General features: G+C 43.5%; 1 protein-coding gene across 1 annotated transcript in view; it reads right to left on the reverse strand.

The window, feature by feature from the left end:
• Positions 1-12,760, reverse strand: part of LOC110522804 (vesicular glutamate transporter 3-like) — a 36,519-nt gene extending 23,759 nt beyond the window's left edge. The window contains exons 1-3 of the mRNA XM_021601245.2: positions 12,384-12,760; positions 4,735-4,987; positions 183-301 (exon numbers count right to left, since the gene is read on the reverse strand). Coding sequence (XP_021456920.1) covers positions 183-301; positions 4,735-4,987; positions 12,384-12,484 — 473 coding nt within the window. The 5' untranslated portion in view covers positions 12,485-12,760. The remainder of the gene's footprint in view (positions 1-182; positions 302-4,734; positions 4,988-12,383) is intronic.
• Between the last annotated feature and the right edge of the window lie 6,050 nt (positions 12,761-18,810).

Raw genomic sequence — 18,810 nt, forward strand, 5'->3', positions numbered from 1 at the left:
CAATGATCTTGAGCCACCCCAGTCACCTATTTAACACTCTCTAGTCCACCCACAAACCAGTTCTATTAAAATACCTTCTATTTCTTGAAATTCCTGAGTTTTTCAGTATAGTAAACAGTGCCCATATTGGGACAGCCCCAGGGTCACAAGGAGTGAGAGTGTTAGCAGTTGGAAGGTCTCACCTGTTGGCGGCCAGCTTGTTAGAGATGAAGCCTCCAGGGATCTGTGTGACGATGTAACCCCAGAAGAAGGAGCCATGGATCAGTCCCACAGTCTCTGGGTCCCAGTTGAATTGAGCGGGCTGGTGAAGAGGGATAATATAGGGTATTTAACACAAGAAGCATTTGTGTATGTGTCCGGGGCTATTATGTTGCCCATTTACTAGGCATACTATGGAATTATATAATATTTTTACAAACTTTTTCCAAATTCAATCACTGTGGGCATTGATATCACTCTGTGGTGATGTCACTAAACTTGTCTTTCCACAGTAGTGCCCTCTCAGTACTGTTTTCGTGTTGAAAATGTTTGATGTTGTTTTCTCAAGTTAAACTACATATTTGTTCAATCTATATTCCATATAATCTTACAACAATTGCTGCCGTTACATTATTTCATTCCCTTGCCGTTATTGCAACATTGTAGACAATTCTGTTTCATTTTCATACCATAGGCCCATTTATTTAGGTTTGATATGGATGCAGTGTTCGGGACTCACGAACAACGCTACACTCATGAGGAAAGAGTTACTTCGTTTCGCTCAATAAATGTTTCCTTAGTTTAGAGTCTGTTTCCCATATCATTCTGTTTTGTTTCCGGACTTTTTGGTGACAATGCTATCAGTGCGCACCTGAGCATTCGCAAGTTTATTTCTGGGCTTCCCGCATTTGGTCAAGCCACTGAAGGCGCACGCGCATTATTCTCAAATCAAATCAAGTTGTATTGGTCACATACACATATTTAACAGATGTTATTGTGGGTGTAGTGAAATGCTTGTGTTCCTAGCTCCAACAGCGCAGTAATATCTAACAATTCACAACAATACACACAAATCTAAAAGTAAAATATTATAGTTAAGAAATATATAAATATTAGGACGAGCAATGGCGGAGTGGCATTGACTAGAATCTAGTAGATTACAGTATATACATATTAAATAAGTAAAACAGTATGTAAACATTAAAGTGACCAGTGCTCCATTATTAAAGTGATCAGTGATTCCATTATTAAAGTGATCAGTGCTCCATTATTAAAGTGATCAGTGATTCCATGTCTATGTACATAGGGCAGCAGCCTCTAAGGTGCAGGGTTGAGTAACCGTGTGGTAGCCGGCTAGTGACAGTAACTAAGTTCAGGCCAGGGTACTGGGTGGAGGCCTGCTAGTGATCTTTTTTTACTGTTTATCCACCGGTAATACGGTTCCTGCATGAACATGAAAGTTTATGTTTTGACCAGATAACCATGTAGGATTTTGGTGAAATTGCGTTGACATTTTAAGACAGTTGTGTGCTGCAGAGGCTTCATGCCGCCATCAGGGGCCATAGGGGCATGTACCCCTTCAGATTTGCCCTGTAAAGAAATGTAATAACATAAATAAAAATACAATATACTATTTATATATGTATATATTTTTTTCTGTAATACTCCTAGCCACTTACAGTGTCGATTTTAGCATGTACATCTTGGTGGGATAAACTCCCAAAACATTTTTAAATGCATGCCAGCAAAGCCACTACATGACAAAACACTAAACAATACACAAATTGTATTGTAACGGTGACCAGGGGCACAACTTTCCCTGGGGACCTTCCACATTCTTAAATAAAAATGTTGTTCCCCACAGTTTTATCATTGGAATGTGATACAAAACGAGGCATTGGTGTCCTTTAGGACCATGCAGACGCCTCCGAGCGTTCGGGTAGGCTGTTTGGAGTGTTTATCTAACTGGATAAAAAATACATATATAATAAAAATAAGTTATGCCCCCCCCACTTCTAAAACCAAAGTTGACCCCTGACGGTGACAAATGGTGCCCACTAACTGTTAGGGCCTACATAAAGCTGTCCCAATAGCAGAGCTTTCTTTTCAGCACCATGGAGTGAATCCTTACCACCATTACACCTGGCTGTCATCAGAGCCATGTCTGGCTGTGAAACAGTTCATTCAGCCTCATTTACTACCTTTAAAAAAAACATAGCTGATATGGCTGACTTGCATAAACAAATGTGGTTTCTACTGACAATTGAGATGTACAAACTATGGCATAAGGGGGGATGAATGGATAAGAGGCAATCCGTAATTTCGACTAAGACATTAATGAGCGAGCGATGAAGTAGTCAATATGACTATATACACTGCTCAAAAAAATAAAGGGAACACTTAAACAACACAATGTAACTCCAAGTCAATCACACTTCTGTGAAATCAAACTGTCCACTTAGGAAGCAACACTGATTGACAATAAATGTCACATGCTGTTGTGCAAATGGAATAGACAACAGGTAGAAATTATAGGCAATTAGCAAGACACCCCCAATAAAGGAGTGGTTCTTGAAGGTGATAACCACAGACCACTTCTCAGTTCCTATACTTCCTGGCTGATGTTTTGGTCACTTTTGAATGCTAGCGGTGCTTTCACTCTAGTGGTAGCATGAGACGGAGTCTACAACCCACACAAGTGGCTCAGGTAGTGCAGCTCATCCAGGATGGCACATCAATGCGAGCTGTGGTAAGAAGGTTTGCTGTGTCTGTCAGCGTAGTGTCCAGAGCATGGAGGCGCTACCAGGAGACAGGCCAGTACATCAGGACATGTGGAGGAGGCCGTAGGAGGGCAACAACCCAGCAGCAGGACTGCTACCTCCGCCTTTGTGCAGGAAGGAGCAGGTGGAGCACTGCCAGAGCCCTGCAAAATGACCTCCAGCAGGCTACAAATGTGCATGTGTCTGCTCAAACGGTCAGAAACAGACTCCATGAGGGTGGTATGAGGGCCCAACGTCCACAGGTGGGGGTTGTGCTTACAGCCCAACACCGTGCAGGACGTTTGGCATTTGCCAGAGAACACCAAGATTGGCAAATTTGCCACTGGCACCCTGTGCTCTTCACAGATGAAAGCAGGTTCACACTGAGCACATGTGACAGACGTGACAGTCTGGAGACGCCATGGAGAACGTTCTGCTGCCTGCAACATCCTCCAGCATGACCGGTTTGGCGGTGGGTCAGTCATGGTGTGGGGTGGCATTTCTTTGGGGGGCCGCACAGCCCTCCATGTGCTCGCCAGAGGTAGCCTGACTGCCATTAGGTACCGAGATGAGATCCTCAGACCCCTTGTGAGACCATATGCTGGTGCGGTTGGCCCTGGGTTCCTCCTAATGCAAGACAATGACCTCATGTGGCTGGAGTGTGTCAGCAGTTCCTGCAAGAGGAAGGCATTGATGCTATGGACTGGCCCGCCCGTTCCCCAGACCTGAATCCAATTGAGCATATCTGGGACATCATGTCTCGCTCCATCCACCAACAGACTGCCCAGGAGTTGGCAGATGCTTTAGTCCAGGTCTGGGAGGAGATCTCTCAGGAGACCATCCGCCATCTCATCAGGAGCATGCCCAGGCGTTGTAGGGAGGTCATACAGGCATGTGGAGGCCACACACACTACTGAGCCTCATTTTGACTTGTTTGAAGGACATTACATCAAAGTTGGATCAGCCTGTAGTGTGGTTTTCCACTTTAATTTTGAGTGTGACTCCAAATCCAGACCTCCATGGGTTGATAAATTTGATTTCCATTGATCATTTTTGTGTGATTTTGTTGTCAGCACATTCAACTATGTAAAGAAAAAAGTATTTAATAAGAATATTTCATTCATTCAGATCTAGGATGTGTTATTTTCGTGTTCCCTTTATTTTTTTGAGCAGTGTATATACAGTGGGGCAAAAAAGTATTTAGTCGGCCACCAATTGTGCAAGTTCTCCCACTTAAAAATATGAGAGAGGCCTGTAATTTTCATCATAGGTACACTTTAACTATGACAGACAAAATGAGAAAAAAATCCAGAAAATCACATTGTAGGATTTTTAATGAATTTATTTGCAAATTATGATGGAAAATAAGTATGCATGGAAAATACGTTGCAAACTTTCATTCATAGGCAAGGTCATGATGGGTATAGGGAAATCATGTTGTAGCCAAAACCTTTCGATGTTACACTGAGCTGGGTGAATGGAATATGAATGACAGTCATCGAATATGCTATAATAGAATAAGGCCATGCTCATAAAAAAAAAAATTGTTCTCCCTCATCTTAGACAGCACCGACTGCCACTGCTGGGCATGCATATTTCTCTCCCTGTACGGCACGTGCAATTTGAATGCACCTTGAGATTAAGATTGTTTTCTCGCATTGATGGGACAGGCTGAACAATTGAATAGTTAAATTATTCTACTATGAGGATGTCTGATTTGGCTGAAGCTTACTCGTGTTATTGTCTGTGGAAAATGAAATGTGGACAACAATTTGTCATAATTCAAATAACCAAAGCAGGTACCAGGTCTCAGCTACGTCTGGCTCTCATTTGGATCATAGGTGCCGACCGACTCAATTTGACCCCTGCCTCTACCTGCCTACCTCCTGCTGCTTCATTGCCCTAACGACTGCTACAAAGTTTTACACACTCCATAATGCACACCTCAATCTATGGAGTCTTGTTTATGTCAGTGAGATATTTCTTTCTCTCTCACCTGGAGTACAGGTGTCCCATTGATGTAGACCGTGTTGTTGTTGACCATCTCCACGATGGCCACCCCCAGGTTGCAGCGGATGCCAAAGGAGATGCAGAAACCCAGTCCACTGAGGATGGCGATGATGTAGCGCTTGGGCAGGCCGCAGCACCCGCAATCAAACAGAGGGGCACTGTGGCGAGGGGTCACCTGTTCCGCGTCCTCTGTCAGCTCCATCTGGTCCTCCTCGTCCGCATTGGTGCCATCGATTTTCCTGTAACACAAAACATGCAAGTTGAGACAGATACCCAGCAAACAGTACATTTTCCTACAATGTTGAACAGGAGAACATTGGTAAGTGTTTAATTGGTGACATTGTTATACTACACTACATAGTCCTAATACTCTTAGAAAAAAAGGTTTCAAAAGGTTTCTTCGGCTGTCCCCATAGGAGAACCCTTTTGGTTCGAGGTAGAACCCTTTTTGTTTTCAGAACCCTTTTGGGTTCCATGTAGAACCTTCTGTGGAAAAATGTCTCATGGAACCCAAAAAGCTTCTACCTTGAACCAAAAATAGTTATTCAAAGGGTTATCCTATGGGGACAGCTGAGGAAAACTCTTATGTTCTAGATAGCACCTTTTTTTCGAAGAGTGTACAACAAATAAGTATTGTGTATGCAAGAATGATGTATACCTAATTCCCTTGAATGACACTTAATGTTAAATATACTATGATATTTAAAACAGTCTTTAAAAGACACAAAGACCATTCCTGATCTTACCCTTTATGTCTTCAATGCTATTATTATATATTTTTTTAAACTGAGGAAGGAACTACTTTCATCTGGCCGCCTCAGATCTCTACCTGAGTTCCTCTCTCTGGGCAGAATTGATAATGGTATTCAAGGGGTCTGCATTTTATCATGTATTTGGTCTCTCTTGCACATACTGTACATCCATTGTTAGTAAACGGCATGTCCTAACTATACAGTGCCTTGCGAAAGTATTCGGCCCCCTTGAACTTTGCGACCTTTTGCCACATTTCAGGCTTCAAACATAAAGATATAAAACTGTATTTTTTTGTGAAGAATCAACAACAAGTGGGACACAATCATGAAGTGGAACGACATTTATTGGATATTTTTTAACAAACTTTTTTAACAAATCAAAAACTGAAAAATTGGGCGTGCAAAATTATTCAGCCCCTTTACTTTCAGTGCAGCAAACTCTCTCCAGAAGTTCAGTGAGGATCTCTGAATGATCCAATGTTGACCTAAATGACTAATGATGATTAATACAATCCACCTGTGTGTAATCAAGTCTCTGTATAAATGCACCTGCACTGTGATAGTCTCAGAGGTCCGTTAAAAGCGCAGAGAGCATCATGAAGAACAAGGAACACACCAGGCAGGTCCGAGATACTGTTGTGAAGAAGTTTAAAGCCGGATTTGGATACAAAAAGATTTCCCAAGCTTTAAACATCCCAAGGAGCACTGTGCAAGCGATAATATTGAAATGGAAGGAGTATCAGACCACTGCAAATCTACCAAGACCTGGCCGTCCCTCTAAACTTTCAGCTCATACAAGGAGAAGACTGATCAGAGATGCAGCCAAGAGGCCCATGATCACTCTGGATGAACTGCAGAGATCTACAGCTGAGGTGGGAGACTCTGTCCATAGGACAACAATCAGTCGTATATTGCACAAATCTGGCCTTTATGGAAGAGTGGCAAGAAGAAAGCCATTTCTTAAAGATATCCATAAAAAGTGTTGTTTAAATTTTGCCACAAGCCACCTGGGAGACACACCAAACATGTGGAAGAAGGTGCTCTGGTCAGATGAAACCAAAATGTAACTTTTTGGCAACAATGCAAAACGTTATGTTTGGCGTAAAAGCAACACAGCTGAACACACCATCCCCACTGTCAAACATGGTGGTGGCAGCATCATGGTTTGGGCCTGCTTTTCTTCAGCAGGGACAGGGAAGATGGTTAAAATTGATGGGAAGATGGATGGAGCCAAATACAGGACCATTCTGGAAGAAAACCTGATGGAGTCTGCAAAAGACCTGAGACTGGGATGGAGATTTGTCTTCCAACAAGACAATGATCCAAAACATAAAGCAAAATCTACAATGGAATGGTTCAAAAATAAACATATCCAGGTGTTAGAATGGCCAAGTCAAAGTCCAGACCTGAATCCAATCGAGAATCTGTGGAAAGAACTGAAAACTGCTGTTCACAAATGCTCTCCATCCAACCTCACTGAGCTCGAGCTGTTTTGCAAGGAGGAATGGGAAAAAAATTCAGTCTCTCGATGTGCAAAACTGATAGAGACATACCCCAAGCGACTTACAGCTGTAATCGCAGCAAAAGGTGGCGCTACAAAGTATTAACTTAAGGGGGCTGAATAATTTTGCACGCCCAATTTTTCAGTTTTTGATTTGTTAAAAAAGTTTCAAATATCCAATAAATGTTGTTCCACTTCATGATTGTGTCCCACTTGTTGTTGATTCTTCACAAAAAAAATACAGTTTTATATCTTTATGTTTGAAGCCTGAAATGTGGCAAAAGGTCGCAAAGTTCAAGGGGGCCGAATACTTTCGCAAGGCACTGTATATACTATATGTTTTCAATCCATCGAATACGGACAGCTATAGTGATTCACAGGGGAATAAGGTCAGTATTTGAAGCGTTCTAACATTCATCACAAATGGATTGAATGTAAACAATATAAGTATTTTTGTGTTACATTGGTGTGTGGAGTTTGCTGAGCGCCACCCTCAGTGGGGTCGGGAAACAACCTGATGCATCTCGTTTTCAGGGGAAATGGAAAGAGAGCCTGTGACACGACTTCCACTTTTGGACGTTAACAAGGCAACACTCCACCTTAACTCCTCATCCACATTTACTTGATTGGTTGAAAAGTTTTTTTTCTCTCCAGGACCAGAAAGAAAGAAAGAAACAGGGCTCAGGTGTCTGCTGCATTAGGTTAGCAAAGCACAAATTCAATGGTTGACAGTGTAATAGATATCCTCAGCACTCCTCCAGGCAGCTAACAGACAGAGTGTTTGATAGACAGGTGGGCAAACAGAGATTCTTGCAAACTCCTATCCATAAAACAACCTGAAAAAAATCATTTTTGGTGTAATTATATTTAAAATAATGGTTCTTTGCAGAACCTTACGAAAGGGTTATAGCAGCATGTGTTCCATTTAGACCTTGTCAAAAAGGGTTCTGCATAGCACCAAAAGGGGATCCGCTACTGTTACAAGCCAAATAACCCTAATTTGGAACTATTGTAGACTGAGTCAGTCATTTTTGAATTTGCACCATACTCAGGTTCCTTAACTAATGCACATGTTATTTGCTGCAGAACAGGCAAAGTGCACCTAAAGAGAACTGAAGTGTCAAAGCATTAGCTGAAGCAAAACAAAACAGCCACACATACAATACAAAAATATCCCTTTATTAGTCCCTTGATGTCAATGATGCTGGGCTCCATTCCTTTTTCCCAGGCACTCTTCAGAGGTCTATAGTATGTACACTTCATTCACTCCTTCATTCATTCACAAGTCTTTCATGTGCAAGAAAACCTTTATGATGTCTTGCTTGAAAGGCCCACATTCGTAAAAAAACAAAAGGGTATTTTATCCCATGATCTATTAGCAAGCAGAATCTTACTCATCCCTGTCTCCCACAGACTGTCACCACTGTCTTTCTCAACCCCCTAAGCCCCCATCCTTCCACTCCAACTCAGCCCTTTCTCCCTATCCACTGATCCCCCATTGAAATTCCACTGTACCCTCAGATGAACCATCAAACAGGCAAAGCGTCAATACAGGACTAAGATTGAATCCTACAACACCGGCACTAAAGCTTGTCGGATGTGGCAGGGCTTGCAAACCATAATAGTTGACAAAGGGAAACCCAGCCGCGAGCTGCCCAGTGACACAAGATGAGCTTCATTTATTTTATGCTCGCTTCGAGGCAAGCAACACTGAAGCATGCATGAGAGTACCAGCTGTTCCGGAAAACTGTGTGATCACACTCTCCGTAGCCTTGTGTGAGTAAAACCTTTAAACAGGTCAACATTCACAAGGCCGATGGGCCAGATTGATAACCAGAACCTGTACTCAGAGCATTCACGGACCAACTGGCAAGTGTCTTCACTGACATTTTCAATATCTCCCTGACCGAGTCTGTAATACCTACATGTTTCAAGCAGACCACCATAGTCCCTGTGCCCAAGAAAGCAAAGGTAACCTGCCTAAATGACTACCTCCCCGTAGCACTCACATCGGTAGCCATGATGTGCTTTGAAAGGCTGGTCATGGTTCACATCAACACCATCATCCAGGAAACCCTAGACCCACTACAATTCGCATACTGCTCCAACATATCCACAGATGACGCAATCTCAATTGCACTCCACACTGCCCATTCCCACCTGGACAAAAGGAACACCTATGTGAGAATGCTGTTCGTTGACTACAGCTCAGCGTTCAATACCATAGAGCCCACAAAGTTCATCACTAAGCAAAGGACACTGGGACTAAACAACTCCCTCTGCAACTGGGTCCTGGACTTCCTGACGGGCCGCCCCCGGGTGGTAAGGGTAGGCAACAATACATCTGCCATGCTGATCCTCAAAACTGGGGCCTCTCAGGGGTGCATGCTTAGTTCCCTCCTGTAGTCCCTGTTCACCCATGACTGTGTGGCCAAGCATGACTCCGTCAACAGTGGTAGGCCAGATCACCAACAATGATGAGACAGGACATAGGGAGGAGGTCAGAGACCTGGCAGTGTGGTGCCAGGACAACAACATCTCGCTCAACATGAGCAAGACAAAGGAGCTGATCGTGGACTACAAGAAAAGAAGGGCCGAACACACCCTCATTCACATCGACGGGGCTCTAGTGGAGCGGGTCGAGAGTTTCAAGTACATTGGTGTCCACATCACCAACAAACTATCATGGCCCAAACACACCAAGACAGCTGTGAAGAGGGCACGGCGACACCTTTTCTCCCTCGGCATCCAACCGTAAGGCGCTACAGAGTGTAGTGCGTACGGCCCAGTACATCACTGGGGTCATGCTTCCTGCCATCCAGGACCTGTATACTAGGCGGTGTCAGAGGAAGGCCCCAAAAATTGTCAAAAGACTCCAGTCAAACAAGTCATGGACTGTTCTCTTTGCCACCTCCAACTCATCCAATGATCCCACATCCCTCCACCTCCAACTCACCCCTGTCTTCCCCAACCCCCCAGCCCCCATCCCTCCATCCCAACTCACCCCTGTCTTCCCCAACCCCCCAGCCCCCATCCCTCCATCCCAACTCACCCCTGTCTTCCCCAACTCCCCAGCCCGCATCCCTCCATCCCCAACTCAACCCTGTCTTCCCTACCCCCCCAACCCCCAGCTCTCTTCCCCAACTCACTCCTGATTTCTCCAGCCCCCATCCTTCCTCTAAACTCACCTATGTCTTCTCCAATCCCTCATCCAGAGCTGGTGTTATGGGTAGGCCTGCCCTACCCTACCTCCTTGCCCGTCAACCCTGTCTTCCCTACCCCCCCAGCCCCCAGCTCTCTTCCCCAACTCACTCCTGATTTCTCCAGCCCCCATCCTTCCTCTAAACTCACCTATGTCTTCTCCAATCCCTCATCCAGAGCTGGTGTTATGGGTAGGCCTGCCCTACCCTACCTCCTTGCCCATCCAAAATAAAATGTTTAAATATTGACAGAAAGACTCATCAGTCACAGATAAAGCATCTGAGCAAACGAAACAGAGCCCTATCTGTCTCCGTATTTATAGGCCATGTACTGTATCTGATGCAGTACATGGCTGTTTCGCTCGATCGGATACGTTCTCCGGTGAGATTGTATCAGCCTGGGTGCATAGTGCACTGTTCAGATTCTAGAATTATTTTGGAAAATGTCAAAGGTAACCTACTTTTTGAAGTGATTTGTTTGACAATCAGATGAAAACATTATGACTGGTTATGTTCATGCCACATTCAAAGGCAATACATTTACAGTGACTCAACTGACTCATTCTGGCACCGGCTCTGCCCTCATCCCAACTCACCCCTGCCTTCTCCATCCCCAATCCATCAAACCAACTCACCCCTGTCATCCCCAGCCCCATCCCTCTTTCCAAACTCACAGATCGTGCTCTCCACTATCTAAAATAGACTGGACAATGCTATGAGAATGGTTGATCATTATCAGTGGAAAGTATTCACGCTTGTCTTGTTTTTTTTATATATATTTTTTTATCCTCAAGTAGACCAAAATGATGTCATCCTGTCTGCATTAAGTCAATGACGTCATTATGTCTATGAAGTTCTATGACTGTTGAGAAGTCAGATCATACTGAACAGAAGATGTATTTGTGTCTGTTGTTCAATGTCATTATTATCCAACCTTTTTTGTACCAACGATAGCTTACATTTCAAGAAGTAATTCAGAATGGACTAAAACAGTGTCAGTTTACTGACAGACTGGTCAGCAACATCCTAGAGAGACCCTATTAAGAGAACATGTCATTCCCATAGATGTTTGTATTTCGGCCAATAAATTTAGTCTCAGTGAAGTATGACCTCATAGGAAATATGATGATAGATAGATCGATAGATGGAATGATTCATTCTGCTCAGACTTAATTTCTCTTTTCCTCTCTTGGTCTCTCTGGATTCACATTTCTTAGTTTCACCTGCTAGTAATGATTTGACCAGTTTGGTGGGATTGCACATGGATCCTTGTGGACTTTGATGAAAGATTTCATTTTGCCTTTTCCATGTGTTTGTATAGTGTTTAAAATAAAACTGATAAAATAGAAAGTAAGCTGACAACATCATTAATTTTACACACATTTCATGATGACACATTTTCATTGTACTGATATTACAACCATAATATAAATTAAAATCGCTTGTTGGATAAATTTGTCCAGTTCACTTTTTTAAATATACTTTCAAATGTATCTATTTCAGACTGCACAGTGAACTCTGGATCTTAACCTGAAATAATTCCCTTTCACAGGACATTGCCCACTTACTTGGTTTATCTCTTTTCAGACAACAATCCACCTCATATGTGGAAGTTCCATATTTATCATCCTCCCCTTGTGAAATATATATCAGATATGAAATATGCATCACAATGTCTTAAGATAAAACTCGTGATGACATCACTTGCATTGCCTGGCAAGCAAAACAATTAAATATTTAGTTAGCTCTAAGATCTCTGGGTAGAGTACATGGTGAGCTTAATGTTCTTCAATCCTCCTGTTTTCTACCACTGGCTTTGTTCATAGTCCTTAGAATTTTGACCAAATTATCTGAGTTTGGGATTATAGCACTGCAATCGTTTTACCAGTGGATATAGAGATTTTTTATGCTAGCCTATAGGACTATAATTTGGATTAGAATATTGACCAAGCTATATCAAGATCTTAAAATACAATAAGATAACTAAGATCAAATATCTAACAGTACTCAGAAATAAATAATATATCTGAAATGATCTAATCTGTTGCTTCAAGTAGATGTCAAACTTGCACTGTGTTGTTTTTACCCCATTGAGTCACACACATATCTCAGTCAAAGAGCAGAGATTCACACTCATTCAATCCCAGTTCCCCCAACACATTCCAGACAGTCTCAGACTCACCTCTGCAGGTTCCCCAGGCCGTCTCCTACCATATTCTTCACCTCCTCCTTCCCTGGTTTCAGAATCTGCTCCTTCAGCCCTGCAAACCCCCCGAAAGGCATCTTCCTCTGCTTCTCCCTGTCCTTTTCCCTCTCTTTATTTCACAGGAGTATGTATCTCCCCCTCTCTCTTGCGCGCTTTTCTCTGGGAAAGACAAGCAAATATCTGCTAGATGTGGTTGCACATTCTTCCTGAGATTTTAGGCACAAAGGGGCTTGCTCCGCCTTTGTGTGGTGCCACGGGTCCCTCAGACGTTCCTCAGATGTGAGATGGGCTTCTGCTGTCTGCTCCTCTCTGGCATGACCAGGGACTGGGAGGCAAGGGGATGATGGTCAAAGTGAGGAGGGGCTAGGTGGAGGTGAAAGGTGATCGTGTTGAGGCTAAGGGTGTGTCAGATTAACTCCTCAAGGTCCAAGGCACCAGATAGAGCTCCTAGCATGGCATAGTTCAGCTCACCTCCAGAAGGTTTGGTGGGAAGAGAGATAGAGGGAAAGAGGGAGGGAGAGAGAGAAGGAAAGAGTACAATCCCCCACCTCAGTATCTTGGCATGGTGAGCTATGTGTGGATGGGTGCAGCAGGACTGAACAGCCCCCTTTGCTTTCCTCTCCATCTGATAGCTCCAACACTAATTGCTAAAAAGAGGGTCTGGGGTACCTAACTGCTCTAGCAGGTACCTCTAGCCCTACCTCTTTAGCCAAGAATGTTCATCTGATACCAACCCAGTGGATGAATGATTTAATATTGACAAGCCGCATTCAGAGAGACCAGAGCAGCATGTGCGCAGGTGAAACGTAAGACGCAACTATCATCAGGTTCGCTGGTACAACACTCCCATTCTTTGCCAGCATTTCCATAGCACTATCATTTGGATTAGCTGTCAGCAGCAACAGAGTTAGCTACCCACAAGCTATTCACAGTCACACCAAATTACACCTTTATGTGGGTTTCCCATAACTAAATGCTTATTTAACTGGTACAGGCAAGCCCCAGAACCCAATCTTTGTCCAGTGTGAATCTCTTTATTTGCCGGGTCATTAAATATGCATGGGATTTTAAGAATTCCAATATAGACATTTTAAAAATGTATCAGTAGAATGTTGGTTGGTGCAACGAGCTCTCGGGCTCTGTTTTACTGATGGGTTGCTCCAGAGTGACGGCTTGGGGCGGTGCTGCTACTTCACTAGTCTGTGAGCTCCATAAATAAACTGTGGATCCGGCTCCCGAGTGGGCTCTCTCTCAATAAATGAGGCCCTTCATGACAGAAATATAACAGGCCAGTTGTCAGTGTAACATGGGATAAAGCCAGTTTCCTTTCTCTGTAGACATTTACAGTAAATGCATGTATTGTACTATGTATGTATATGTTGATACTCACATGCTGTGTGTGTGTGTGTGTGTGTCATAAAATTTCCCTGCTAACACTCTTTCTGCAAGGACCCAAATTCCGGACCCTCCAGGGGATGAGAAAATGAAGGAATTCTGGATTTAGTTTTCGTTGAGGTGGTGATGATGCTCTAGTAGTATAGCTCAGTATGTCGATGGAGATGCTATCTGGGATGACATGATAAGTTGGTTGTGCTTTCATGTGATGGGTCATTGATAGGGCCCGGAGTGTGGTCTCATGTCAGATAAAGTAACGACTCTTAATATCTGCGTTGTGACATGTCACGTTAAAATGATGCCACCTGTCAGAGACAATGGGGCCCGGAGTGTACATTCAACTCCATGGGGGTTCTTCGCAATACAATTTCAGGAAAAGTCTTGCCTACCATCTAGTGGCTAGAAGGGGGTACAGGCCCCGACCAAGTTGTGGTACATACTGTACTTCACACTAAAACCACATCTATAAATTGCCAAAAGTCTATAAGAGGCTTTATAAACTTTTTTGAGGGGTGCTTTAATGTAAAGTGGTACTACTAATATTGCCTCACCTCTTTGTCAATAATTCTAGAAAGAACAGAGAAGATGAAAGAAGTAGTAAATAAGATATCATGTTGTACACTATGTGTGTGTGTGAATATGTTGCATTTGATAGTAGCCTACGTCTGTTTATTTCCATGTTATAGCCTCAGCTATTCAAGAATACTCAGATTTAAATCCATCAAAACATATGCTGGATGAATGTAGGGGGCCTTAAAGCTGTTGTCAGTGAGTCATGGACAGTCATGGCTTTGCATTGCCATTATAACTACTGTAGACCAATGCCTCGCTGTTAAATATACTCATACGGAAAACTAAGCTAATATAATATATCAACATATATCAAAGTACCAGACAAAAGTTTGGACTCATTGCAGGGTTTTTCTTTATTTGACTATTTTCTACATTGTAGAATAATAGTGAATACATCCAAACTATGAAATAACATATATGGAATCATGTGGTAACCAAAAAAGTGCTAAACAAATCAAAAATCTATTTTATATTTGAGATTCTTCAAAGTAGCCACCCTTTGCCTTGACAACAGCTTTGCACACTCTTGGCATTCTCTCAACCAGCTTCACCTGGAATGCTTTTCCAACAGTATTGAAGGAGTTCCCACATATGCTATGCCAAACTGTCAAAAGAATCACTACACTAATTCCGCTGAATTCAAATGAAAAGAAAACCACAGCTTTCTCAGATGCCTTTTTTTTTGCTGTTTTTGAGGTAGTACAGTCAGTAACAATTTTGTAATTCACGTTTCAATTGGTTTTCCTTTAATGACACTAAAGTAGAACATCAGGTTAATTTTCATTAGGATACACATTTTACAACAGAAAACAAAAATGCACCTTTCTTATTGGACAAGTACAGGTAGTCACGCGCCGTTTTCGTCCATTTGATAGGTTTCCTAATGAATACAACCCTCTTTCCTTTATTATTTGTTTCCAATGTGAACAGAGATAAAATAATGTCAAATAACGTCTTCACACGGCTCATGTGCTCCTGACCTCTCCCAATTATTATCTTTTAAGGAGTCTTGATTGAATTAGTCAAATTGTAAGAGGCACCCTTATTTGCTTAAGATCTTTGAATGCTGTCTAGTGGTTGTAACTATTTGTGTACTGTCCTACTTCTCTGGGACCTTGTGCTTCCACTTCCTAGTCCCTGTCCTTTCTTGTTATGACGGCATCATCCCGTGGCCGGTTTTGAAAATCCCATTTGACCCTGTTTGTGCAGCCTAGTTGCCTTGTTTTGCTGTTACATATTACACAGCTTCGATCACTGCAGCAGTAGTTGAAGTATGCTAATATGAACTTCAGTATGAATCAGACTTTTTTTCTTGTGTAAATGAATAGGATGTTACATCTATTCTGTTGGCCTACATTGTAACAGTTCATCCAGTTTGAAAGGCTTGATAACATTCATTCCCTTACAGATGAAATCCTTAATGGTAAAACAGTCCGTTTGCGATATTACAACAACAAAGAACTTACTGCAAACAACAAACACAGATTTTCCTCCCTCTGACATCATTGCACGCGTGATAGAAGAGCACAATATATACTGCAATTGTTTTTACCACGCTGCTCCTCAGCTCAGCAATAAAAACAATGTGGTGCTGCGGCCAGAGGTGCTGTTTCCCCTTACTGAGGATTCCAACTTTAAACATACCTTCAAATACATATATATGCACTTAATTATAATATAAAATAACTATAACAAATGCAGGTTTCAAATTCATGTAAGCCGTCATTGAATCCCTCTCCCTGTTATCATTGAATGGCCTATGATGAGAGAGCATTGGACAGGAGGTTACGGGAATGCAGGAAAATGATTCAGGACGAGAGTGAGTTAGTGAATGAATGTGAATGAGATGGAAGGGTGCGTGCGTGGGGACTGAGCATTGTCCCCTCTCCAAAGCCTGGTAATCCCATTGCAGATCTTCAGTGGAGAGAGCAGGATTAAACATCTGATCTGGTAATGGGGCTATTTGGGTCACTGGGTCGTTGGGTCTGTGGAACAGGCACTGGGTAATACATAGGAGACAGGGACAGGAGCTACGCTTGGCCTATCCTGTGTTCTTGTCTCATTGCCTGGACCTATCATGAGTCATGACTGGACACACGCACACAGCCCAGTGAGCAGCTTATGGTCAGGTCATATATTTGAAATAGTTCTGTGTGTGTTTGGATATGTGTGCTGGTGGAGAAAAAACAAAGCCACTCTGTCTCTGCCCAGTTTGATAACCCCACCTCAGCCGCGGGCATGACCTCAGGCATGGAGCTGCCCCAGGAAAGGCAAGGGAAGCATGGACATGTAAGTGTGTGTGTGCACTCTACGCGCCCGCTTTCGTCTGTGGGTCTTTTCCTGGGGATTGAGACCTCTTGCTGTTTGGATTTGAAAATCCAACAGTTGTAATGGAAGAGGGCTGCGCTTGGGGTATGTGTGTGGCTGTCCCACCATGCTAAGGATAGCTGGGCAGCACCTCAAATCCCTCAAAGGTCACCTACAAAACAGTTGCTTGGCCTGCTAACCCACTTGTGATGAGTTAATGAGGACTAGTAAATTATTTAATTGAGTTAATTCTTTACCATTTAAAAAAATAACCTTTATTTTGACAGGGAGTCAATGCGGAGCCCAAGGTCTCTTTTCCAGATGATCCCGGTTAAAGCACAACAATATATACATTAAATTATACATGTTATTATAGACAACAATTAATGAAAAGCAAAGAACAATCACAAACTGACACCCTAACATCTGTCTGAAATGCCCTAGAGGTACCAATTCCTCATATTTTAAAGTGCTTTGGCGATCAGTGGAGATCGAAGGGATCTCCAGAGTTTTGCTTTTGGATTATGTGCTCACCAGGCATGAAGGAGGTTGTAATCATAGACTATACTGTATGTTGGCGAACCTTGGACACATGAAAAGTAGGGTGAACACGAAGAGTACGGGGCAACAGCAGGCGGACAGCAGTGGGACTAAGGACTCTAGAAATGGGGAAAGGACCAATGAAATGGGGAGAATGTTTGCGGGATTCCACCCGGGAGGGCAGGTCCTGAGTGGACAACCATGCCCGATACGATAGCGGGGAGCCGGTGGTTAACCGGTGGTTATCTGCTTGTCCTCCATGGCCTTGGTCTCAGGGCCAGACAGGGAATAAAGCCGGCCTTGAGGCGGTGTGGTGCCTGGGAGGAGATCAATAGCACAATCGTAAAGGGCGACGTGGAGGAAGGAAGGTAGCACAAGCCTTGCTGAAAACCTCCAGGAGGTCATAATACTCTGCGGGAAGAGAGATCCGAGGCCGTACTTAACCCTGGAGGCAGATGTTCCGGGAAAGGCTGCACCGCCTTTAGACAATGTGAATGGCAGAACGGATTCCAACCCAGGATTGAACCCATGGTCTAGTCAATGTCGGGGTTGTGCTTCTGGAGCCAAAAAAAATCCCAAAACAGGGATGTGACGGGACTCAATGAGGAGAAGCTGTATTGGCTCACTGTAATTACCAGATATCCACAGATTAATGGGAACTGTGCTGTGCGTGAATCCAATGGAGCGGCCGTCCAGTGCTCTGGCATCCATGGAAATGGAGAGAAGTTGAGTGGGAATACCTAGTTCCGATACCAGGATAGCGTCCATGAAACTCTCATCAGTCCCAGAGTCAATGGGCACCTGAAGAGACTTTGACTGGTCTCCCCACAGCAGGATAACAACAACAGGAGTACGGATAACAGGAATTAGAGGATTCCCAGTCTGGCTCACCAGTGTACATGTACCTACTAATGATTTAGGTCTCTTCACTGGGCAGCTAGCTACGAAATGCCCTGGAGCACCACAATACAGACAACTGTTGGAGCTTAGCCTATGTTTATGTTCCCTCGGCAATAATCTAGCTCTGCCCAGTTGCATTGGTTTCGGTGTATCTGACTCACCCGTTGCCGATGATTCTCGAGGGAACTTGGGTGGCTTCGAATCTTCTCGGAAATACAGCTTTGGGAGACTTCCAGATTCCGTCAGAGATGAACGACCAGACCTCTCACTCCTGCGTTCCATCAATCCTAAGAGTAAGGGCAATAAGGGAATCGATGTCCTTCACGGTCTTCCTCTGAAAGTCCGTGAAGGAAGGTATCAAAAAAGGGACTCCGGATACCAGGCACTCTCGGCAGCCAATGTGTGAAAATCTACTGTATAGTCTGCCACACTACGGGAGTCTTGATGTATTTCAAGTAGTTTTCGGGCCGCCTCTCTCCCGGATACCGGAGAATCGAACACCTTCCTCACCTCTGCCACAAAATCCTCCAGATGATGACAAATGGTGGATTGTTGCTCCCAAACTGCCGTAGCCCAGGAGAGCGCCCTTCCTGACATTAGCGTAATAATATACGCTATCTTCGATCGGTCCGAAGGGAACGAAGATGGCTGTAGCTCAAAAATAAGGGAGCACTGAAAAAGAATACCC

The sequence above is a fragment of the Oncorhynchus mykiss genome, chromosome 1 (assembly GCF_013265735.2).
Source record: "Oncorhynchus mykiss isolate Arlee chromosome 1, USDA_OmykA_1.1, whole genome shotgun sequence".
NCBI classification, from domain to species: Eukaryota; Metazoa; Chordata; class Actinopteri; order Salmoniformes; family Salmonidae; genus Oncorhynchus; species Oncorhynchus mykiss.